The 25,272-nt window shown below is 39.4% G+C and overlaps 3 protein-coding genes across 5 annotated transcripts; 1 reads left to right on the forward strand and 2 right to left on the reverse strand.

Moving 5' to 3' along the window:
• The first annotated feature begins 544 nt into the window (after window positions 1-544).
• On the forward strand, window positions 545-13,449 carry LOC137240098 (uncharacterized). Its single transcript, XM_067766021.1, has 6 exons — window positions 545-618; window positions 1,725-1,880; window positions 10,863-10,936; window positions 11,002-11,109; window positions 11,274-11,554; window positions 13,271-13,449. The coding sequence occupies exons 3-6, from the start codon at window positions 10,864-10,866 to the stop codon at window positions 13,274-13,276; spliced, it is 468 nt and encodes a 155-aa protein (XP_067622122.1). The 5' UTR covers window positions 545-618; window positions 1,725-1,880; window position 10,863; the 3' UTR covers window positions 13,277-13,449.
• LOC137240096 (protein transport protein Sec24C-like) lies at window positions 1,292-21,869 on the reverse strand. Of its 3 annotated transcripts, none has more exons than XM_067766018.1 (11): window positions 20,850-21,869; window positions 20,591-20,702; window positions 7,306-8,226; window positions 7,136-7,244; window positions 6,821-7,069; window positions 6,308-6,757; window positions 6,077-6,245; window positions 5,120-5,910; window positions 4,858-5,050; window positions 2,650-3,033; window positions 1,292-2,590 (listed from the first exon to the last, which is right to left on the reverse strand). In XM_067766018.1, exons 7-9 carry the CDS (start codon window positions 6,168-6,170, stop codon window positions 4,925-4,927), a joined length of 1,011 nt encoding a protein of 336 aa, XP_067622119.1. In that variant the 5' UTR covers window positions 6,171-6,245; window positions 6,308-6,757; window positions 6,821-7,069; window positions 7,136-7,244; window positions 7,306-8,226; window positions 20,591-20,702; window positions 20,850-21,869; the 3' UTR covers window positions 1,292-2,590; window positions 2,650-3,033; window positions 4,858-4,924. The 3 variants fall into 3 exon arrangements, with proteins under 3 accessions (XP_067622119.1, XP_067622118.1, XP_067622120.1); XM_067766017.1 differs by having other exon boundaries at window positions 4,761-5,050; XM_067766019.1 differs by lacking the exon at window positions 4,858-5,050.
• A 257-nt stretch (window positions 21,870-22,126) lies between these two features.
• Window positions 22,127-24,083, reverse strand: LOC137240097 (DNA-directed RNA polymerase II subunit RPB2-like). Its single transcript, XM_067766020.1, has 2 exons — window positions 22,881-24,083; window positions 22,127-22,814 (listed from the first exon to the last, which is right to left on the reverse strand). Exons 1-2 carry the CDS (start codon window positions 23,444-23,446, stop codon window positions 22,781-22,783), a joined length of 600 nt encoding a protein of 199 aa, XP_067622121.1. The 5' UTR covers window positions 23,447-24,083; the 3' UTR covers window positions 22,127-22,780.
• Between the last annotated feature and the right edge of the window lie 1,189 nt (window positions 24,084-25,272).

The raw sequence follows: 25,272 nt of genomic DNA on the forward strand, positions 1-25,272 counted from the left end.
TATATATGGCATGAAATGAATTTTCTTATACATATACGTACATACATTTTGAATTAAATATACTTTGTACAATCATACATACATTTTAAAACATATATAATTATAACACTTATTAAATTATATATAGGATATGAAAACTTGTATCGCAGAATGTAAGAACTCACATAATTATGCACAAACATACATACTTACGTATAAGGGGACAACCCTGCAAAAATTGTGCGATTAGTCCCTAAAGAGACATTTCCCCGATTAATCCCTTTCGGGTATGATTGGTCTATAATTATTCCCAATTGATCCCCCATGGGTAGAGTTGGAGTTTAGTTAGTCTTATTTCAGTGATGCTTACACTACTTTCGGTGGTACTTTATATCGATACCTTTATATTGTAATATTTATCTCTTACTTTATCGATGACAACTAAAAAAAACACATTTAGTAAGTTATTGGAACATTTATATTCCTTTGGTATGCTTAAAATTTGTTTCTTGCAATATATATAAGTTGATAAATTTTTGTATTGCACTTTTTTGCGAAATTATCAGCTCCAATTCCAACACGCAACTGATGACCAATGGTTTTAGACACATCAATCGTGATGCTTGGATTATTTGACAGGTAACTAAAATTTTTTATGCTCAAAAGAATAAGTCCGAAAAGTACACAGCTTACATAATTACATACCCTGCAAAAACGCTCCACTTCATTTTACTAGTCATTTTACGGTCATTGTGACTTTCTGCAGCGGTTATATTCATAGTCATTTTTGCATGGGCGATGCACTTTTGTGACCAAATTTTCCGTTTCGTTCCTATTAATGTGATCGTGCATTCCGCTCCCACTTATAGGATATGAGCATAGCACTGTTCTGCTCACACACGTCACAATGCTCGTCAAATGGCGGTCATTTCACTCTACATTTTCCAGTCTTTTGACAATAAATTTTACTGCGGTTTTACCATTTATACAACCGCGATATAACTTGAATTTTACCTGCCGATTTACTTTACCTGGAGCAGCCATATGAATAAAATATGAACCAAAAAAATTTAATTTTCAATATTTATTATTTTCAAACCTATTATAAATGTACATGGAATTGGAACTTATATTAATACAGTTCATATAAAAAAGAAGTACGTCCTTTAATAATAAATAAACTCGCTTAATTGGTTTTTGTTTTCCAATTGAAATCTTTTCTAAGCGAGCAGAAAATAATTTTAAGCTTTAGAAAAAACTTCAATTATTTGAATAATCTACAACTTAAAGCTTAGTAGAAATTCAGATTAAGTTTCCTTTTTTTCAGATCAAGAATATTCAAAGGTGTCGTGGAATCAGATTGCTGTCGTAATTGGTGAACTTAAAAATGTACGACTAGTAATTGAGTCAGACTTATTATTGTTCTAAATCTAATCATTCCAGCAATAATTCTGCAACCCTTAGCAGAAGTATTGATTGGTTTCAAATCTAATTCCAATTGCAATCGTACCACGACATACTTTATTATATATGTACATGAAATTGTAACTTAAATTAATACAGTTCATATAAAGAAAAGTAAGTATTTTAATAATAAACTCGCTTAACTGGTTTTCGTTTTGCAATTGAAATCTTTTCCAAGCGAACAGAAAATAATTTTAAGCTTTAGAAAAAACTCCAATTATTTGAATAATCTACAACTTAAAGCTTAGTAGAAATTCAGACTAGGTTTACTCCTTTTTCAGATCAAGCATATTCAATTCAAGCAATAATTCTGCAACTCTTAGCAGGAGTATTGATTGGTTTCAAGTCTAATTCCGACAGCAATAGGATCACGTCATACCTTATTATATATGTACATGAATTTGCAACATAAATTGATACGGTTGATATAAAGAAAAGTAAGTATTTTAATAATAAATAAACTCGCTTAATTGGTTTTTGTTTTCCAATTGAAATCTTTTTAAAGCGAGCAGAAAATAATTTTAAGCTTTAGAAAAAACTCCAATTATTTGAATAATCTACAACTTAAAGCTTAGTAGAAATTCAGATTAGGTTTACTCTTTTTTCAGATCAAGAATATTCAAAGGTGTCGTGGAATCCGATTGCTGTTGTAATTGATGAACTTAAAAATGTACGACTAGTAATTGAGTCATACTTATTATTGTTCTAAATCTAATCATTCAAGCAATAATTCTCCAACCCTTAGCAGGAGTATTGATTGGTTTCAAATCTAATTCCGGCAGCAATCGTATCACGACATCCCTTATTATATATGCACATGAAATTGCAACTTAAATTAATACAGTTGATATAAAGAAAAGTAAGTACTTTAATAATAACATAAACTCTCTTAATTTTTTGTTTTCCAATTGAAATCTTTTCCTGTGCAAGCACATCGCTAACCTGTGTTGGCAAAATATATGATTATACTGTCTTCGATAGATAGTCGGACGAGCCGCTACTCGGCGAAGTAGAGATGACTGTTGTGTCGGTGGCTGCAGTTACAACAGCAGTTTCTAACTTTGCACCATCCGTACAGTGTGATGAATGCTTCACCGCCTTTTCCAATAGCTTGGCGCCAGCAATTTTTGCTGTTTTAAAGCTTTAGCTGTAATGCAAATATATAGATGGGTTAAAGTGGTTTTCGTATGTTATTCAACAACTCACCCTATCCATCATCACAGCCTTCTCATCGATTTTGAATATGTGTACTGTTTCAGTATTTAGACCCAGTTCGTTTGGTGCAATATTTTCGATTTGATGAATATGTATACTATCCGTTAGGCAGACAATTAGGTGCGTTCGATTCATTCATATACTGTGGGTATTTGAGCCGTAGACGCAATGTCAGATATTTTGATTCTTTTTGAAGTGTAACATTTGTAAACAGTTGGGTTTCTCTGCTGTTCCATCACCACTAGAGAGCTATTGAAGAAACGCTCGACCAAGATAATATGTTCCGATTTACGCGCATAGATTTCTTCCACCTTGTCACAGTTATTGATGGAGAAAATGCGTAAGCCATATTTACCATCCAATACGGAAATGGAACTGTAGACGAAGAAACATTTTATAAAATTTAATAAAATAAAAAAATTATAGTTGTGCTAAAATGAGGTAACGTATTGTATGTTAAAGTAAAGCGAAGTCTCAGCGGCTTTGTCCTGGTCAAAATTGAGTTTGAATAGGTTTTATCCTTCATTCTTAGAAACATGTACGAAGGTACCTGGTAAGATAATAAAAATCCTCAACGCTTTTTTTGCAATAACTTAAAGAAACTCATATTCAAACTTCTGCTTAACTTCTACATATCAATAGCCTATGCTATTGTTTCCTACAACGATGAGCTTTGTAATAAAAAAACAGCTATCTCCCCAATCTCTTCAGTTTTGTCGCCTCGCGAAACCTGATATTGTCACCAACCAAATCATCGGTGACCTTATTTAAGACATGGCCGCGCCAAATGTCGACCATATGACCTTACCCTACCGACTGTCTTACACCTTAAAATTTTAGGTGTGACTTTCGGTCAGGATCTACATCTTGGAGAGCATGCACTAGTAATTGTAACGAAAATCCAGAGCTGTAACAAATATTTAATATAATTCGATAAATCTACAGTACTTGGGGTAAATATAAATAGACGTTTGCATGGTACGCGTCTCCGATATGGTCGCCAAGCCTAAAGGTTACTCACTGGAAGAAAATACAGGCCTGCCAAAATGCTGCCCCCAAAACCGCTACGGGCTGCCTTCTTATATCCTCGGACCACCACCTGCACAATGAAGCGAGAAAACTCCCAATAAGGGAAAGAAATGAAATGCTAACCAAACAGATTCTGTAGAATACCCTAAAACCTGGGCATCCCAACAGACATCTGATTGTTGATCCAACACCGCTTAGGGGCTTAAAGAGTAATCTCCGTAAGCATTATGAGGAAATACGACACCTGAGAACTCAGCCGAATGAAGCAAAAAAAACACAAGCAGGTCCTTGGTGAACTCCAAAAACAGGCGTCGGACCTTTATGTCAGGAATTGCCCGGTGAATCCAGTACTCAAAGAACAGTACCCAAAACTTGCGGAAGAGGAACGCATACTCCCCAGGGAAACGCGTGTCACTCTAGCTGAACTTCGTTCTGGATACTGTAACAGGTTAAACTCTTGCCTATCCAGAATCAACCCTGACATACAAAATGTATGCCCCGCTTGCAATGTGTCCCCACATGACACCAACCATCTCTTTAAACGTAATGTGGAATCAACGCCTCTAATACCCCTTTCATTATGCTCCACCCCTGTTGAAACAGCAAGATTCCTTGGACTCCCGTTAGAGGATATCGATGACAATTTGTGATCGGTCGCACCTATTAGGTGGGGCGAAGCACTGCTGCAACAACAACAACCATCTCGGGAACGATTAATATCATCACTTTAAACCATCTAAGCCATCCCGCCCCACCCCCTATTTCCACGAGGAACTTGGGGTCGCTATTAAACATTACACTGAACGAGTCTACGGCGACGTTACTGATCAGTTTAACGCCTTACAGGTAGTTGGCAAAAGAAACGGCATATACGACCAGAAGGCACTCGAAGACGATGCCTCAAAACTACAACCAAAAGCAATAATTATCATTTCACTGACACAAATTTTATAGTTTCTTTCTTCGGGATTTGGACACAATTTTTTCATTATATTGCTTAACAATTTAAATGCTTCATTCTGTATTGCGACCGTTTGTATGTACATATATGTTGTATAAAGTATGTAATCTACCATCTTTTACGCGAAATCCTATGCAAACGTGCACGATTCTGGGAATAGCTACGGTACATTGATAGCGTTGTTGTTCTATCATCACCTCTATACCCACTTTGCGACTTATAGCTACAGCTGCTGCTGCTTTTCCCGTAACCGCTTACAAGCTAACTTAATAAATCTTATATTTCCTTATGCATGTGGCATAAAAAGTCTACGTTGCTGGGACTGCCATCTGTGCCGCGATCTTCGACAAGGAAATGCCGAAATACCGTTTCCAATTTATCATTTTGTCTGACGCGTGTTACCTAAAGTAAACATTTTATATAGACAGCCACTTACTATCAGTTCAGATCACTTAAATATATTTAACATACCCTCATATTTCTAGTACGTTCCCTCATAATTGTATCAATAATATTATGCACACGCTGCGCTAATGGCGTATCACCAATTATTGCAAAACGTTCTGCATTTACTTGTTGTGTACATTGCACACCAAATATTGGTTGTATGAATGTTTGTGGTAACGATTGTCCCAACCAAACAAATAGATGCACACCATTTTCGAGTATGTAGGCACCAACTTCCAGCATCTTTTCATGTGTACAACGTATCGACATCGGTAGCTCATTATCATCAACATCTACATTATGTATAGGTATGAAACGTGGATAAAAATAGCTAACAAACATATTTAAATCCATTGTTAATACAAATTGCATAACATATGAACGATCATCGATTGTCATATCGGAACCACCAGAAATGACATCGTTCTTTAGTAAACATGATACATAAAGTGGTAGCAATTTTAGGCATTCCGGTAATATAAGTTGTCCCGCTGACGTTGGTGAAGTACAATATTCGCGGTAACATGCCAATATTTGTGCTGAACGATTTATTAAATTATCTTTAACTTGTTTGGGTGTTAACTCAAGCAATTTGAAACAAGCTTGTTTAGCAAAGAATAACATCATGGCGTCCAAGTCACAAGATTTGAAAACATCTGCTATGGTATTTGTGGCACGTAATGCTAAATTTAATATACGCAAACGTCGTTGACCACTAATCGATGTGAAGAGCAGTGCAATTTGTAAATATATATTCCCTTCAGGCGGTAATTTGTCGTCATGCTTGATTTCGATGGCAACAGATTTGTTGCAGTCTATTAGTGTGAGCAAATGTATATTAAAAACAATGTAAAATTTGTTCTAAATCGGCCATGTTCTGTATCTGATTTTCTTTCAAACTCGCTACCTGTGCCCGGCATATTTAAATGGGGTGGAAAGTGAACGGCAGATCATGCCTGTATATTTTAAACTTTATCCTACCTATACTAGCCAATTCCACATCGGTAGTATTTGTCACAAAGAATTGTCCATAGAAGTCAGTTGGGCGTATGCCGCCTGAGGTGCGTACTCGCATTACTGCATCAAAAGCAATTGGCCGTGAAACATTTTTAATAATGTTCTCAATTAAACGACTGCCATCCAAATCAGCCTGTTATAAAATAAGAAAAATTTATTTATCGATTTATAATAACTATGTAAAATTATTATTACCTGAAAGTATGTATATTTGTAGACTTCACCGCCACTCTAACGACACACTTTTCCCAGTGTTGCTATATCAATATATGAATTATTGAAACAAAATAAATCGACTGATACACCATTTTGTACACATTCTTGACCCAGTTGATTATATGAGACACATTGTGGCGTGAGCACGGTTTTTTCTTTTTCAGTACCAAGCAATTTACGATCTTCACGATTCTTCAATTTATCACGTCCTTCAACGATGGGTAGAGTTGAATTGAATACCAATAATTTGCCAGCACAATTTGATGCTTTCAAAGCTTCTAAGCCAGCTTGTATAGCTGGATAGAGTACAGTTTCAGTTTCTCTTGTATCGACAAACATTTTGGGTATTTGTTCCATTAATGCATCTATTAAAGCTTCAGATTTTTCGGGTTGACAAAGGAAGCCATCAAGTAGAGGCATAAACATATCCTATTTAAGATGAATAAGTGCATGTAAACTTTTGAAGTAATATTAAACAATGCATCTACATACCTGCACATCGCCTACAATAATCATTTGCGGCATTGCCAAACTACTTTTAATATTATAAAAATGTACAGTACTATTGTAGGTAATGAAACCTACGTGCATTTTAGATTTTTCCTGACCCTGATCGAAGGGTAAATGTTTTAGAATTTCTTTCACTTGTGAGCATAATAAATGCACTAATCCCGATTTGATGGTGTTATAAGATACATCAATTACAAACACAAATGCTGATATCTCCGGGGGTGTATTATTCTGTGTCAACAAAATAAGGAATTTGTAAATAACTTATATGAGATTTATTTTATAAGTTCTGCTTACGCGACAATAGTCCTTTGTAGCTAAAAACTCATATGTACCCAACACAAGTTCGGGACGTTCATATTTATCGACACGCTGTCCTGTGTGATCCAAATGTTGGAAATATTCACTGTTGAGAAAACACATGAATCAATGAACACAAGTAAGTAAAAGTGAAAGATTTGTTTTACCTTCTGTTGTTACTTTACACATAAGACAATGGAAACGACGACCAGCATCTACAAATTGCATATTCGGTGACATATAAACCTTGCAACGATTACACCTAATTGGACCCAATTCACAAAAATTACAATGGGTGGCTCAAATTCACCCTCAACCGTGCGTGCCATTGGTGAGATGGTAAGCGTAAAGGGCAAAGCTGTTGTTTTTAATAAATCAGCTGTTGCAGGGGCCCTATTCAGTAACTGTGAGTTTTAAAATGTACACTTTTTCTTCATATAATTTGTATGAAAGAAAAATGTACATTTCAAAACTCATAGTTACTGAATAGGGCCTCAGATATGCAATACAAAGACGACCTGCAAACGTTCAATGTAGTTGAACCATGGTAATTGCCAAACATGATTGCGGAGGGCTTGATCATACTGTTGCGGCTGTTGATATTTACCAGTAACAGGTGCAGGTGGTTGGTAAAGAAAGTAACACAAAAATAATCATCAGCAAATTTGTAAATTATTAGTTGTATTAGCAAAAATTATAACCAGGATGTCCGGACGTGTCCGGGTATTGGGGATTTACACGGCTTGGGTGGTTGACTGAGCATTGGCGTCTGTCCAGGTTGTGTTGGTGGCATCATTTGACCCATGTAACCACGTGGTGCACCTGGTTGTTGTAGAGGATTGGCTTGAGGCTTAGCTGTTTCACCATATTGACCAGCTATAAAATTATTGTTCGCTTGTTGTTGTTGCTTGTTGCGCTTGCATGTAAGTTCATGGTCTATTGGATAATGGTAGAGCATTTTGGTGAGTAGCATTATATGGAGGAGCACCTGGTAGGTTAGCATTTGTAAATGGTGTATTGGGTTGCGGAGCAGTCCGACCCAGTTGCTTCAATGGATTCATGGATAAGCCGCTCCTAGAATTTGTTACCTGTTGGATGAAGAAAAGAGGAAAAATAAATATATGATTAACATCGGTTGATTTATTGGGTTATCTTAAGTACATTATTGAATTACTTTAAAGTTTGGGCGGCGCGAGTTAGAGCAGATTCGTTTAATAGACTTACCGAAAGGGTTTTTTTTTATCCAATTAATGAATTGAAATTACAAAAATTTTCCACCGCTGTTCTCTCGATGCTCAATAAAAAATGGCGGATTCGCAGAAAATTTGTTTGCACGCAACAAAGACGTATTTTGCTATCCCTATAAATATAATAGGGGCGAGAGAGCACGATACATTGTGGGAAAGCAAAATTTGTCAGCATGCTATTTCATTTGCACAATTTTTCATTCCAAATCGTCACCCTGTCAAAAATTCGTGTGGCTGTGTGCATTTTTGGTCACATGATTTTTGCAGGGTAATTATATCCCATTTTAAAAAGTCAAAAAACTGTGAAACCATCACAGGGTTGAGTGCAACCGTACACTGTGCAATCGGGCATAGTATGTATGGCGATATACGGAAAGAAATATGAGGGTTATCGATAGCATTAACAAAAGTTTTCAATCGGGAATTTACTACCACTAGTTTTGAAACAGATGAAATAAGAAGTCAAATAAAAGTAAAAGCGGCTCAACCAAAATTTAAAAAAATATATAATTGGAGATTTCAGAAGAGGAAATCAGGAGCAACAATGAGAAGGCGAAGGTGTTTCCAAAATGAATAAGGTAAGCAAACGTCATATTAGGAGATTAGTTAACAGGGAAAGAACTAAGAACCGGGAAAAGTTGAGGTTAGGTAGAAATGACGCTGAATCAAGAGCGCCAGCGAGTAGAATTGTGGAAAGGGAAGAAAAAGTGCTATCTGTTGAGCAAAGTCGTCCAGTATAGGTACCATTCAGGGAGGGCCTAAAATTGTGGGCGATACGAAATAAGGAAACCCACAAAAGCATTACAGAGCTTCTAGCACTTCTTAGAGAACAAAATATGGATGTCCCTAAAAGTGCTCAGACCTTACTAAACCAAGATAAAAGTAGATTACTTTTGCAAAATGTTAATCACGGAATTTTTTTCAACTTTGGAATTAAAGCGCAACTAAAAAAAATATCTTACTTATTACGGGATTATAATACCATAGTTGCAGATGTAAATATTGATGGCCTTCCATTGTACCTTAGCAGTATAATGCAGTTGTGGCCAATTTTATTTAGAATTGTTAATATTCCTAACGTATCTGTTTTTGCTACTGCTGTTTATGTTGGAAATAGTAAACCAAGTTCCATAGAACAATTTTTGAACGATTTTATTGAGGAAGTATCTGAACTTCAAGCTAATGGGTTTGAATGTAATGGACGTTGCATTACGTTTGAAGTAAGAGCGTTCGTATGCGATGCACCAGCAAAAGCGTTTCTTTCTGGGATAACGAGCCACTCCTCATGCCATGGTTTTGCCAAATGGACTGAAGTGGCGGGAAACATCGATGGTGTTTTAACCTACAGTTCGAACGTAGGAACACTTGTGTCAAATAATAATTTTCTTGAACCCAAGTACCCATTTAAACATTCACCTGCTTTCAAAGTTAATTTGTTGCCTCTTGAAAAAGTGAATATCAAAATGATATGTCAAGTTCCTCTAGATGTTATGCACCTTATCGACTTAGGAGTGATGAGAAAGTTTCTATAAAGAATAATTAACAACAATTCAAACTATAAGTTTAAAAAAGAAACGAAAATTAAAATATCTCAAAAGCTAGTTGATTTAACTTCTCACATTACGAAAGAATTTGGTCGAAAGCCCAGAAGTTTGGAAGAAGTATCGAACTGGAAAGCTACCGAATTTCGAATGTGTCTTTTTTATTATGGGATTTATGTCTTTAAAGACGAAATTCCTAACGATGTTTATTACCTATTCCTTCTCTTGCATTGCGCTTGTAGATTATTATTCTGTCCCAAAACATTTAGGGTAAATATTGAAGTAGCTAGAAATTTACTAAAATTATTTGTAGAAAACTTCGTAGTTCTGTTTGGAGAAAACAGCACTTTGTATAATGTACACAGCTTACTTCATGTTTCAGATGACGTTGAAGAACTAGGTATTCCTTCAAGTTATTCTGCATATGCCTTTGAAAACTATTTACAGATTTTAAAGTCATATGTAAAAAAACCTACTCATATATTGCAACAAATCGCTAAATGGTGAAACATGAGCATATTGTGATGCCTCCCAAATTCTCCGGTTTCAAAATAAAAATGATATTATAAAAAGTTTTCACTTTAGCGAATTTATGTTGTCAAAAGATAGTCCAAATAATTTCTGTGCTGTGAAAGCATTTCTGTACATAAAAATAGAAGAATTTAAAGATGTAAATAGCAAAATTGTTAAAGACAAGAGATTATTAAACTTAGAAAGCTTTTTTACAGAACCCATTAATTCCCATGCATTGGGAATATGTACTGCTGATATTACTCTGTCGTCTTATGCAGAAGAATTTTCCCTGGATTATGTGGAGTACAAATTGATGTGCATCCCTCTTCCTGAGAAATTACTTTTAATTCCAATATTACACACCTGCATGTAAACAAAAAAATTGTATCACTTTTCCATTAATAACTTTATTTCTTTTACGAGCATGTCTGGAAAAAGTACGAGTGCCAGCATCCCACTGCCTCGGCGGCGCAGATTCCAACAAAAAAAAGCAAAATGTAAGCATTAACATGCAGCATTAATAATTTATTTCTAAAAACTAACTAAGTCTTTCAAATGTTAGTTCGCGTTCAAATAGACAACCCGGGACCAAGTTTGACCATATCCAGTGAATGTATCGTTGAATCGCGTAGGATCAGTATCTCGACGTCTGTCAGGGATTATAACAGTGGTAAATGATATGAACTATGAACTTTTGAAGAGCATGGAACATTACAAACCCATAGAATTAACCATTTGTATAAAACATTTCAAGCAACAGAAAATCTGCACTTAGGAGTTAATTACTATTTTAAGTATATTCCACTAATAGAATTTTAAAATGTTTGATTTTAGATACGAAAACAGGCGTGCTTGAAGTTGTGTGCTGCAGTCACTGCAGTAAGTTTGAAAATCAGCTTGATGCAATCCTTAAAAAACTTGAGGATCTACAATTGGCAGTTGAAAATCAGAACATTGCTATCATGGACGAAATTGCTGGTCAAAAAGTAGCCACTGAACAGCTGGTTCGTCAGGAAGCCCAAAGTGCTCCGGTCACCAAGTATTTTCCAATATGTAAAATACAGGAATTAGAGCATTTGGAAGAAAAGATTACAACTGCCAACAAAGATGTTTATGTAAGTATATTTGTTGAATAGTGTAGTGAATGTTGCAATACTACGCATCTAGTATTCTGACGACGGCATAAGTACAAATAATACAGAGGACAATAATATTTTTTGGGTTTGTTTAATATTTTAACCGATATTCAAATAAACCTAATGGTGTTGATATTTATTAAAATATTTTCAATTAATCAATATACACTCGCTATTCTACTAATTTAAGCGGTAAAGAATTAATTAAGAAGCGGTAAAAAAGCGGTAAAGATGGGTTTGATGGTGAATGAGGACAAAACGAAGTACCTGCTGTCATCCAGCAAAGAGTCAGCGCATACGCGCCTTGGCAACCACGCTACTGTTGGCAGCCATAATTTCGAAATAGTAAAAGACTTCATTTATTTGGGAACCAGCATCAACACTAGCAACAACATCGGCACTGAAATCCAGCGAAAAATCAATCTTGCCAATAAATGTTACTTTGGACTAGGTAGGCAATTGAAAAGTAAAGTCCTCTCTCGGCGAACGAAAATCATACTCTACAAGTCACTTATCGTACCCGTCCTGCTATATGAGGCAGAAGCATGGACCATGACAACAGCAGATGAAGCGGCTTTGGGAGTGTTCGAGAGAAAAGTTCTTCGAAAGATTAATGGACCTCTACGCGTTGGCGATGGCGAGTACCGAAGAAGATTAATTGATGAGCTGTACGAGCCATACGCAGGCATCAACAAAGTCCAGCGAATTAAAACGCAGCGGCTGCTCTGGCTAGGCCATGTTATGCGAATGGAAGATGATGCTCCGGCCAAGAAAGTGTTTCTATCGGAACCCGCCTATGGAAGCAGAGGTAGAGGGCGGCCCCCACTCCGTTGGAAGGACCAGGTGGAAAACGATTTAGACTCCTTTGATGTGAACAATTGGCGCCGGTTGGCGGAGCGAAGGAGCGACAGGCGCGCCTTGTTGGACGGCCATAACCGTTTAGACGGTTAAGCGCCAATTATGTAAGTAAGTAAGTAATTCTACTAATTCCTTTTTTTCACCTCTTTATTTTATTTAAAATGGCTTGCATATTTTCTAACTGTTTGATAAAAAGTGAATCCCATACCTTCGTGGCATGCTGGCTTTGCGATGGGCTCGCCCATATGAAGTGTGCCGGTTTGTCAGCTAGAACGGTTGACGCACGATAGTGATAAGGGAGTTCATTGAGCCTGTTTGAAATGTAGACCAACTGAGATTGATGTTCTCAAAGTTTTCAAATAGGCTCGGGATGGTTTCTCTGAAATAGGTAGAGAGTTAGCCGCACTGTCCAAGAAATTCACACAATACGAAAACTAGTTTAAGTCTCTCAGGTACCCGAATGACATAACAAACGCAAACATTCCACATGGAACCGTCATCCTACCAGTGCTTCCTCTAGTTCCCCGACACTTGATGCCATTGCAGAAGTTCGTGCATCCGTAGTTAGTTCACCGCCAACTATCGAATTAATAAATTTGGCATCCCCAAGTCCCTTAACGGCTCAGCCATCTTCATCAAAGGTTTCTTTAACAACACCTAAAAAATCTTCTATAAAAAGTAATCAGTCCCTATTGAAAAAATCTATTTTTGTGTCAAGATTTGATAAAGACATTACAGAAGAGGACTTAAAGTCGTACAACATGCTAAACTTAAATTTGATAACGCGACAATTCGAAAATTCAATTTTAACTAACCTAGAGATATTTCGTCTTTTAGGATTGATGTATCCGCACAACATTTTGAATCTATATTAAGTAATTCTTTTTGGCCGCCTGGTGCTTTTGTGATGGAATTCGAGCGCAAGCGTAACAATAATACCCTAAATATCTTAACACTTCCTCATAACAATGTTGCATCAAACAACTGAATGCTAAATCGGCCCTTAATTTGTTTTATAAAAATGTTAGAGGCTGAAAAAACCTCTTGGGGCTTCGATAGCTAAAGTGAGTTCCCAAGGGGTTTTTTCATGGTCCTACTACGCCGGAATAATTACAGACACGATTGAATACGAGCGACCGACTGGATAAACACAGCCCACCTGAGCGTTTCAAAAGTAGCCATCAATATAACCACACAAAAGCGTTTCAAAAGTAATCATCAATATAACCAAAAGCGTTTCACAAGCTAGCAGTTAGCTGCACCACACAAAAGCGTTTCAAAAGCTAGCCGTTAGCAGAACCACACAAAAGCGTTTCACAAGCTACCAGTTAGCAGCACCACACAAAAGCGTTTCAAAAGTTAGCAGTTAGCACCACCTGAGCGTTTCAAAAGCGACAAGCATTACACCAGCAAACAAAAACGAGCGGTCAAACAAAGTCACAAAGGTACGTGGTTTGAGTTCAATTTTTTTTGTTTGTTTTTTGCACAAGTAGGGAATTAATTATACTAACTTCTCGGCGTACCAATATCGCGATTTTATTAAATAAAAACCAGATAATTATACGTATGTGTGGCAATTAAGTCACACAGATTTACTTAAAGTCTTTTGATTTAGTATTTTGTTTGCTGTAGCGCATATTTTCGAGTAATATTGCAGCCAGCTGCACAAATTCAACATAACCCCACTTTTTCACTGTAGTGTGGCAATTTCTTTGCAACAACACTTTAACGCACTTTATCACAAGTCACTGCCAATACTTTAGAAACACTAGACACTTAAGTGTAATAAATTGAACCAATTCATTAGGTTCTGACGTAAACCAGCGTTACTACCATTAAATCAAAGTCACTTAACCATATTTTCTTGTATACACAACACTAACACTGCGGTGAGTTGGGTGACAAGAGTGTTCGCATAAAAGCACAATCAGCTGAGAAAAAAAAAAAATATAAAAAAATTATTAAAAATTTGCGTGTTTACCCCCTTGGCGGCAATCCATTATATTGGGCATATACCCACTAGCTACATCGTCCTATCTTAAGCTGAACGTGCCTTCGTGAACTACCCTATTAACAAGTTAGATCCATTTTGCCCTTAATCTCAGTACTGATACCATGTCGAAAGCGATGGAAAGTTACATCAGGATGGCTGATGAAGTCATAGAGTTTGAAGCTGACTTCAACTCCACACCCGACTCCGAACATACCAAGTATACTCTGGCTATCCAGCAAGAAGAGTTAAAGGCAAAGTGGAAAAAGGTAAAAACAGCCCATGATGAGATATTAGCTGGGGACACTCTAGAGGGAAAAAATACATCAGCTGTTAAGATAAAACACAAAAGTGCTTATGCAGTCTACTTGCGTTGCATGTCAAACATTTCAACGCGACAGGCCACATTCAACAAACCCGACCCTAAGCCCGAAGAACAGCACGAAAGGGATACAAATATGCGTCTACCTCCGTGTGACACTGATGTGTTCAAGTCTTATCCTGGCCTACATTCAGAGACCTCTTTACGGCCATATATATTTTAAATAAGCGACTCACTCCGGTAGAGAGATTGTACCACTTGATACAAAAGACCCAGGGTGAGGCTAAAGAGATAGTGCAAAAGTGCCCACTCACAAACGAAGGTTTCGGTATCGCGTGGCAAAATCTGGTAGACAGATACGAAAACAAACGCATACTAGTGAATACTCAGCTGAAGACATTGTTCAGCTTAGAGGCGGTTGAAAAGGAATGCGGCACTTCAATTAAAAAGCTGCAGCGAGACATCAACAACTGTATCGCATCCTTAAAGACACATCAAATCGACGTGTCCAATTGGGATGCGATTATAACTTATTTGTGCTCAACGAAGTTACCAAAAAGCACACTAGCCTTATGGGAGCAAACGGTTCAAAATAAAACAGAAATATCCAAGTGGGAAGACATGGATAAATTTTTACAGAACCGTTTCCAGACACTTGAGACAGTCTCTGGCATAACTGAGGATAGCCTGGAAACCAAGAACCCGAAAACCCATAATGGTAGACAATCCACTGAAAACTCTCACAGAAAGCTAGGTGCTTTTAAGACGAGTGTAACCAAAGGTGCGTGCAAGATGTGTAAATCCACTGAGCACAAACTACAACATTGCCAACGGTTCCGCACATTGTCGGTTTCCGATAGAATCACCTTCATTAAAAACAAGAAAGGGTGTATTAACTGCCTATCCTCAGGACATACTGTGTCTAGGTGTTCAAGCTCCTACAATTGCGCCACCTGCAAGCAAAGACACAATACGCTCCTACATATTCAGGCAACGGACACCAACCAAAACGCAAACAACAATAATACCAACCCTGGCCCATCTGCCCAATCGCAACAGAGGCGCACCTATTCCAATAACCAAAGCAATGGAAATAACCACTTCAAGGCCTGCTTTACAAACACAAGTAAAGGGGTTTTACTAGGTACGGCCCGCATCAATATATTCTACAACAACACCAACTTCTCCGCGCGGGCACTTATAGATTCGGGGTCAGAATGTACTTTCATAACTGAAAGACTTAAACGTCGCATAAACTTGCCATCTCAGCGGATGTCTGCACATGTGTCAGGCATCACCAATCAAGTGTCAGCACAAGTAAAGGAGGCGTGTCATATACAACTGCGGTCTCCAATTGATCCGACAATAAATATTGCTACCACCGCGCTTGTGCTGCCGCAATTAACTGGCAATCTACCAACATGCAAGGTGGATGCCATGGCCATGCAGGCCTTCCCGAACTTAGTATTAGCTGACAAACGTTTTTTTGTCAATGAGCAAGTCGACCTGATATTAGGAGGCGACATTTATGCACAGGTGATGTTAGGGGGAATAAAGAAAGACGTGTTAGGAACACTGCTAGCCCAAGAGACGGTATTCGGCTGGATATTGACCGGCCAAACCGAAACAATCTCACCCAGCGAGAAATATGTGTCCTTTGTCAGTGAAGTGCAATTAGACAGAGAGCTACGATCATTTTGGGAAACAGAGGAAGTCCCCAAGGACAAAACGTACAACCATGATGACAAGTATTGTGAAGAATTGTATAAGAACACAACGATTCGAAATGATAAGGGTAAATATATTGTATCCTTGCCTTTTAAACAGGAATTTCCAAAATATAAACAATTAGGTCCCTCATTAAAAATTGCGTGTTCACAATTTTTCCGAATGGAAACGCGTTTAGCTAAAGACCCACCATTACAGTCAGAATACAACAGGGTCTTAGCAGAGTATGAAACCTTGGGGCATATGTCCCGGGTACCAACACACATCCCCGCTGAAGACTGTGATACCTATTTTTTACCACATCATCATCAACTGCAAACGGAGTCAGCCTCAACGACATCCTCCGTCCGGGGCCAGTTCTACAGAATGATTTAACCATTCTCATATTAAGGTGGCGTTTCTTCAAATATGTCTTCAATAGCGACATAGAAAAAATGTATAGACAGATTCTGGTACACGATGATCACACTAAGTATCAACGGATTGTATTCCGAACAGAAAGTACGCAGCCCATACAACTATATGAGTTGAAAACGGTCACCTTCGGAGTTAACTGTGCACCGTACCTGGCAATACGAACACTGCTCCAGTTAGCGGACGACGTGGAACACAGCTACCCTATAGCATCAGATATACTACGAAATGAAATGTACGTTGACGACGTGCTAGCAGGAGGCCACACTATTACCGACGCCATTAAAGCAAGGGATCACATAACTACAGCCCTGGGGACAGCAGGATTCTCCCTGAGGAAATGGACCGCCAATTCGAACAAACTACTTAAAGGCCTACCAAAGGCTGACCTCCTAAACGAAGATTTCCTGGACTTCGAGGATACCAGTATGGTTAAAGCACTTGGCATCAGGTGGAACGCCCACTCAGATACCTTTTACTTCAAAACGAAACCCATAGAGGAACAGTCTAGCTTTACAAAACGGAAAATTCTGTCGGCGATAGCAAAATTATTTGACCCATTAGGGTGGCTGGCACCATTCGTGGTTACCGCCAAAATGTTGATGCAAGGCATCTGGTTAGAGGGAACAGGATGGGATGAAACCGTGTCGCCAGTCTCGCTGGATCGGTGGCAAAGTTTCATTGAAAGTTACCAGCACATAGAAAAAATTAAGATCCCACGCTGGGTACACTTTTCACCAACAGCCACAGTGGAGATCCACGGATTCTGTGACGCGTCAGAAAAAGCATACGCAGCCACCGTCTACCTGCGCGTCAATATTAATGAGCAAATATTTGTAAGCCTGTTGTTAGCCAAATCAAGAGTCGCGCCAGTAAAAACTATCTCCTTACCAAGACTAGAACTTTGTGGAGCAGTTCTCCTTTCAGAAACCCTAGAGTCTATCAACAAGAACCTTAATTTAGGCAAACATAAAACCTTATTATGGACTGACTCAACTATTGTCTTAGCTTGGTTACGGAAACCTCCGTGTTCATGGTCAACCTTCGTGGCCCACCGTGTGACAAAGATAATAGACCAAGTTGGGAACACGGACTGGCGTCATGTGGACTCAGCGTCCAACCCTGCAGACTTAGCCAGTAGAGGGCTTTTAGCGCAAGAACTAGTGAACAATTCCTTGTGGTGGGAAGGCCCATCTTGGCTGCAGCAAGATGGCAAAGAATGGCCAAACCAGGAAATAAGCTACACCACAACCATGGAAGAAAAAAAATTACAAGTCCACACAACCTCGCTTAACCGAAAAGACGAAGATATTGTAGACAGGTTTTCCGACCTTTCCCGGGCTTTAAGAGTTGTGTCCTATGTTCTACGGTTTTACAAAAGGACTCATCTGAAAACCTCCTTCAATGAAACATCACTGACGATTTCACCCATCGAGATTAAAGCAACGATGTGTCGACTGATCGTCAATGCTCAACGAAGCCATTATGCGGAGGAGTACAGAGCACTCCAAGAAAAAGGCTTAATCAAGCCAAAGAGCGATTTACAACCCTTGCACCCATTTCTCGATGAGGACGAGACAATCAGAGTCGGGGGGCGGCTCGAGGCGTCCAAGGACCTCTCGTATAACGAACGCCACCCCATAATTCTGCCTTATCACAGTGGACTGTCTCGTCTCATCACACGATTTGTCCATAAAATCTCGTTACATGGGGGAAATCAGCTTATGCTGCGCCTGATCCGCACACAGTACTGGATACCTCGCGTGAAAAATATGATACGATCAGAAATTCACAAGTGCAAGGTATGCGCAGTGCATAGGAAACAGGCGCAAACACAATTGATGGGCATTCTACCGACCGAACGAACCACCTATACCCGGGCATTCACTAACACCGGGGTAGATTTTGCCGGCCCCTTTGAGATAAAGAATTATCAAGGGCGAGGCTGTCGCGTGTCCAAGGGATATGTCTGCCTCTTTGTGTGTTTCTCCACTAAGGCCATCCACTTGGAAGCGACTACCGATCTGAGCACCCGGTCATTCTTGGCGGCTTTTGCCAGATTCGTCGCGCGACGAGGCTGCCCAAAGAATGTGTATTCCGACAACGGAACCAATTTTGTCGGGGCATCCAGAGCCCTCAGGGCGGAGTTCAAAACCTTCATGGCTGACTCACGCGCCGAGGTAGTAACAACCTATACATACCAAAACCTGAACTGGCATTTTATTCCTGCGTCTGCTCCTCATATGGGGGATTGTGGGAAGCGGGAGTGAAAAGTTTTAAATATCACTTCAAAAGGGTAGCATCCAACCTTAAATACACTTTTGAGGAATTTTCTACCCTGCTTTGCAGGATAGAATCCTGCCTCAACTCCCGCCCCCTAACGCCCTCTTCCAATCAACCGTCCGACCTAGAACCACTAACCCCGGGGCACTTTTTAATAGGGGGACACCTATTAGCACCCCCGGAGCCAGACGCGAACGAAAACCCCGCATCAATTATTAATCGATGGCAGCGACTAAAGGCCCTACACCACACCTTTTGTCGACGGTGGAAGACGGAATACCTCGTCGAACTTCAAAAAAGGAATAAATGGCGCCAACCTAAAGCAAACATGAAGCTAAACGATCTAGTTGTCATAAAAGAAGACAACCTGCAACCCAATGAGTGGAGGCTCGGGAGGGTTATCAACCTCCATCCGGGATCGGATGGACGAGTACGAGTAGTGGATCTCATGACGGCAAAGGGGAAGGTCACAAGACCCCTCACTAAACTAGTGCTACTCCCATCCAGCGAAGAGGATCAGGGATCTAGAGAGCCGTAACCGAACCCACGACCCAGTCCCGAAATATATAACCTACGATAAAACAACCACCCACCCCCCCCTTCCCTCCCCTCCTTGTAAATTTGTCTTACAAAATCTTTAATAATTATATAAGACATACCGAAACTTTAATTGGTCACCACATTTCGCGTTATATGTTACTTTTTATTGAACATTTTCTTACTAACCTCCTATATATGACACTACCTTGAGAAGACATGATGGAAACTCTTTCCAATCTACACATGTTTTCTGTGTCTTTCTAAATATCCCACTCTAAATGTATCCTTACGGCGTCGAAGCGTAATGTACTACCAGTTGCGCAACAATTATACTCGGAGAGTTGAATCCTTTCTGCTTGTAATATTTATGCCTTTGAAACCAGTGTATCAAAGGTCATCGCTTGGTTAAATGGTGTTCAGTGTCGGTAACTTCATTCACTAGAAAACGCCGTCTCATTCAAACAGCAAAAATGCAGAAATAGGAAGCGCAGATAAAAACATCGTCAATAACAATAAAAAAAAATAGCAAAAATTAACGTAGCCAAATGTATTTGTTTATACTCCCACAACGTAGCAAAAAATAATTTGGAAACCCACTCATCAAGTGAAACAACATTTCGTTTATGTACCGCCAAACTTTTTTGGGAGAAACAACTTTCTTCTCGGGACATGGTATAGCGCAAATATCTTTTTGTTAGGAATATTGAGGGGTACTTTGCAGCTATAGTGCAGCGCCGTGACTATTCATACCCAATGCCTCCAAAAGATATAGTCAAGGGATCGAAAAAGGGTATACAAATTAAGGTCGCAACGTTAAATATACATTTATTTTCTCCCTCCTCTATAAGTGACTTAAACTACCATTGTTGTAGTTACTTACCTGGCTTTGGTAAACTTGTCGTGGCAATTGTCTTGGTCCTCCTCCGATTGACCGTGTTCCTGCATGCAATTGTCGTTGTTGCTGAGGCTGTGAAGCGTTTCACGCTTAAGACCTGAAAAACATGTAAAATTTAGGGTAACTGTCGTCATATATTTAATTATTAACACAACTTCAGAATACAACGCCGGTGTTTTGAACTTAAGATCTGAAGCAGTGGGCAGAACACCAGCGCTATTCTGACAAATTAACTTTGTTTTACCTACAGAGGTGGTTACAGGAACAGCTGGAATACTGTTTGTTGTATACTCAAAAATTTCAGAAATTATTTGATGAGTTTTCCACGCGAGCACCTGCAATAGACCTTAGCACAGCTGTCTGTCCAACATCTTTGGTACTTCCTACCCATGAATCTAAGCATACAGCGCTATCACGTAGCCAAACGTTAATAGGACGCAGTCGTTCGGTCATAACATTTTTTGATAACATATTTTTGTGCCAAGCACTTTAACATCGGCATGCATATTTATATCACGACAATAGCCACGTTGTGTATCCTTACCAGGAACGAAGCGACGCTCTTCATCACCAGGCATTAACGTGCGATCAGCCAGTGCTACCGCTCCTTCAGGTTGTACTTCTTCTTTGCCTCCCGGATACCGTGCTACACGCACTTCCCCTTTCATAGGCACATCATCAAATTCATCACCAGAATATGTCTCCGATGTTTCAATGACAAGACCAAATTTGACATGCCCTTTTATATCAATACTGGTGGCTGGTGCTGCTGCAACTGTAAAGGATTTTGATGTGCATCCCATGGGAGTGGTTCAACGAAGCATGCAATTGGGATTTTAAATGCGTTGAAGCGCCATGTAAATCACCCATCCAAATGCTGAACAGTTTACAAAATCAAGCCGATGCTGGTATGAAGAAGGTGAGACCACGTTGTACATTTTCTTTAGCGTCCTCAAAATTCATTCTGAAAGTTAATTTTTGGTAGCAAAATTATACGCAGCAGTTCTATCAGTGAGAAAGAAAATGAAAGTTAATAATGTGTAATGTAAATGTATTCACCATCACCTGAGAAACAACATTTTTTCCATGTCGTTTTAGTTACTAAATCTTGCAACTTTTGTATGGGTTCTGGCTCACCATCTTTTCCCAGTGCTATAACCTCTTTTGAATCATAAACGCGTATAACACGACCTGATGTGGTTATTAAAAATGCATCGCCCCTTAGAGCAAACTCTATACTTTTAACTGCCGTTGCGCTAGAAGATCCCGGTCATCTAACTCGCGCCGACCCAACGAAGCCAAAAGCAGACGATGTACCATATAACCCAAAAAGTATGCGTTCTTGGTCTCGCAAAAATCGGATACACCCACGTGTGGCAACATTTCTTTTTGTAAAATCCTTTTTTGCATATTTAATAAGTTTGTCCTTGGTTACACCTGGCCGTGCACCACGTGAGCCAATGAAATTAGGCGCCACATTTTGTTCTTGTATTGCGAAAGCTTCGTCAAGTGAAGGTTTTACCATTTCCATTAGTTCAGGATCGTCAAAATTATATATAATATGCTCCAAAATATCACGATCCGCGACAAAACCCAAGGCACGAAATACAATCATAATTGTATCTCCTGTTTGAAATGGGGCAAAATCGCTATGATACGTTGACCAATTGCAGATTTCTTGATATTATTGTTAACCACTTTATTGACTTTCTCTTGCATGTAAAATAGATTAACTAAAAAATACGTGGCTCACTAAAGCTTTGCGCCGCATCGTCTACATTTCGTTCAATTTCAATTGTGTTTATGCGAATCATTGTATTCGGAGAACGCTGGAAGTTAATACGCATATATTGTTTCCTACGTTTATTTTTGAAATGTGTTTTTGTATGAGTTAACGTTTTCTCGATAATTGTAGCCTCTACGTTAACCAAACCATTTGGAAGCAGTGGACGACCGATCAAAGTAAAATCCTGTGTACCTGCCAACAGAACTTTATCCAAACGTATTTTATCACCAATTGTCGGTGGCAAATAGCCTTCCACAAGTATTATGTCACCAGTTGTAATTTTAAATTGTTTTCCATACAACTGAACTACAGCGAAGAAGCGTCCCTCTTTTTGGGCTGCCAGTTGTGAATTTACTTTGTTAAATACATCCTGGCACTCTTTTTGTTGGTTATCTGGAGTTTCTGGGCTTTTGTTTGCTATTTCTGCAGGAGGAAGAAATGCCATTGTTTATTGAAAATTGATACAGATTTAGAGATTATTGCACAAACCCTTCATTCCAATTGCAATTCCATAAAGTGGAGGTAGGTCTAGAGCTGTGTTCAAGACATGAACGAATTTCCGATTTATATGCATACTTTCCATCTTTCATGCTGAACACGTACACTGCGTTCGTAGCCACTTTCTCTCGCGCTATCAATACTTTTTCCGAACCGTTTATTATGAAATAGCCACCTGGGTCGAGCGGACATTCATTTAATTCAGTTAAATCACGATCGGTCAGCTGCGATAGCAGACAATAGGTGGAACGTAACATAATCGGAATTTTGCCAATAAATGTTTTTTGATGTTGTTTTTCAACTGGGTCAACACCTTCGACTGTTTTTGTAATATCCACGTATAGTGGTGCGGAATAGGTTAAATTCCGCAAACGTGCTTCATTCGGCATCATAGAACTAAGAGAGCCATCCTTTTCCCAATGTGTGGGTTTGGATAAATAAATTTCTTCGAATTTTAGCAAGAAGCGTGGAGGCGTTTTAATTTCACCAGAGGTATGCTGTGCTTCCGCTTGTAAATCAATTGCTGGCGAATCCTCAACAATACGCTGTACAGACATTTGGATAAATTCATCGAAACTGTCCAGGTTAAATTCATTTTATAAATTTAAAGCGTATGTGAGTATTTGTATTGCTGCGCACCTCGTTTTTTCTTTCTCAATGACAGGAAATTCATTGAAGGGTAATACAATCCACTTACAATAACACAATGTACACTACAAAATCCATACGGTGTTGCCAGATGCTAAGGCGGCGCAAAATCGGGAAAAACGCAATCACATTTTTCCCCCTTTCCCTCTTCCTTTTTGGGCCGTGTTTTACGGATTTTAACAAAGGTTATTAAAATGCTCCCACTAGAGGGGATGATGACTTAACCCCTTTTAAGGCGAAAAAAGGGAAATTTATACCCTGAAAGAAAAGATCTTCTCTAAAATATCCTACTACCACCCAGATCAAATACACCTGATTTCTTATAGTGGGTTAATGTACAATGTATTTATCACACTTTACAATAGTTTTTTTTGCAGATTACACTGTAAGGGCGTATATGGGCGGAACGCCTCAACCGATGCCCCCCCAAGGACGGCGGCAGGCCAAGTAACCGTCGTTTTACACAAATAGGGCTCGGCTCTATAACCAAAGGTAACCAGTGCCGGATCTCCGGGCGAGTATAGTACTCGATGAAAAATCCCCCAATCCGAGAAAGCCGGCACCAGAACCTTGCCTGGGCACGTGTGCCGACTCCGACCGTCAGATGTCCCTGCCCCTCGTGCAGGCTCCGCAGCTCCCTTCCTCCGTCCAACTCGTGGTACTGGCTTCACAATCTATAGAAAACAAATGAAAAATAAGAGAGTTTTAATCAATGTTTATCTCAGATTAAGGAATAAATAAAAATTACCTCTGTCTTCTTTGGCACGTTCGGCATCCTCGATGCTGCTTTAAAATGATTAATTACCCTGCAAAAACGCTCTCGTCATTCCACGTCATTTGACTAGTCATTTGACAGTCATAGGTTATTTTCATAATCACATTTGCTTGGGCGCGGGTAAGTTTTATGACCTAAATTTGTAGGGTGGCCACACAACCAAATACGTTCCACAAAGTCATCCCCGTGCGCCATCTGTCGGCAAAATACTGACAGCCGGCCGAAAGCTTACCGCGTGGCTACACTTAAAGCCAAATCTGTCAGATCGCACACGAAGCGCACCGTCATAGAGAAGTACTTGCCATTTTAAACAAATCGCGTGGACATAAAGATAATTTACATAAAAACCACGTTGTATATCGAATTTGTGTTCAAAATGAATCCAAAAAAAAAAAAAAAACAAACACAAAATCAAGGCTCTTGTGCAGCTAACTGCCTAAGTAATTGTAGCTTGTTGCCAACCTCTTGCGAATATCTTCTCGACACCCAACTCCCCTCACGCATGATGAAATCCCCTCAAATTCTAAACCCTGACCAACGACAATTACCCCTTTTCAGGTCCAGTATGACCCGGTACACGACTCTACGCAGGAAGGCGGAACGCATGGCCCAGCGGTACCCGAAACCATGCCACCTGTGCGACAAACGACATCCGATCCGGTTATGCCCGGTCTACCGAGCCAAATCGGCCGAGGAAAGGCAAAGGGAAGCCGCATTAGGACGGTACTGCGGCAATTGCCTGTCAGTAGCACACCGCACCGCCGACTGCACGAGCAACGGACGTTGTCACCAGTGCCAAGGGGACCACCACACCACGTTGCACCAGAGCTTCGACAATCCGGAGCCCCAGGAAGTTGATACCAGGCCATGGAGCGTTCAGATGGATAGCGAGGACGAACATATTCTGTCTCTTCAAGCATCAGAAATAGGAACTGACAGCGGACCACGCGAGCTAGAAGA

This window comes from Eurosta solidaginis, chromosome 2 (genome assembly GCF_040869045.1).
Source record: "Eurosta solidaginis isolate ZX-2024a chromosome 2, ASM4086904v1, whole genome shotgun sequence".
NCBI lineage: Eukaryota > Metazoa > Arthropoda > Insecta > Diptera > Tephritidae > Eurosta > Eurosta solidaginis.

Coding starts and splice junctions, on each gene's coding strand:
- LOC137240097 (XM_067766020.1), bottom strand. CDS start 23,446: ATGTCTGTACAGCGTATTGTTGAGGATTCGCCAGCAATTGATTTACAA. Junction 22,815..22,880: donor AATTGCAATTGGAATGAAGG/GTTTGTGCAATA, acceptor TTCCTCCTGCAG/AAATAGCAAACAAAAGCCCA.
- LOC137240096 (XM_067766018.1), bottom strand. CDS start 6,170: ATGCGAGTACGCACCTCAGGCGGCATACGCCCAACTGACTTCTATGGA. Junction 5,911..6,076: donor TGTGGAATTGGCTAGTATAG/GTAGGATAAAGT, acceptor TCACACTAATAG/ACTGCAACAAATCTGTTGCC. Junction 5,051..5,119: donor AACGTACTAGAAATATGAGG/GTATGTTAAATA, acceptor TGTTTACTTTAG/GTAACACGCGTCAGACAAAA.
- LOC137240098 (XM_067766021.1), top strand. CDS start 10,864: ATGTCTGGAAAAAGTACGAGTGCCAGCATCCCACTGCCTCGGCGGCGC. Junction 10,937..11,001: donor CCAACAAAAAAAAGCAAAAT/GTAAGCATTAAC, acceptor TTCAAATGTTAG/TTCGCGTTCAAATAGACAAC. Junction 11,110..11,273: donor TGTCAGGGATTATAACAGTG/GTAAATGATATG, acceptor GTTTGATTTTAG/ATACGAAAACAGGCGTGCTT.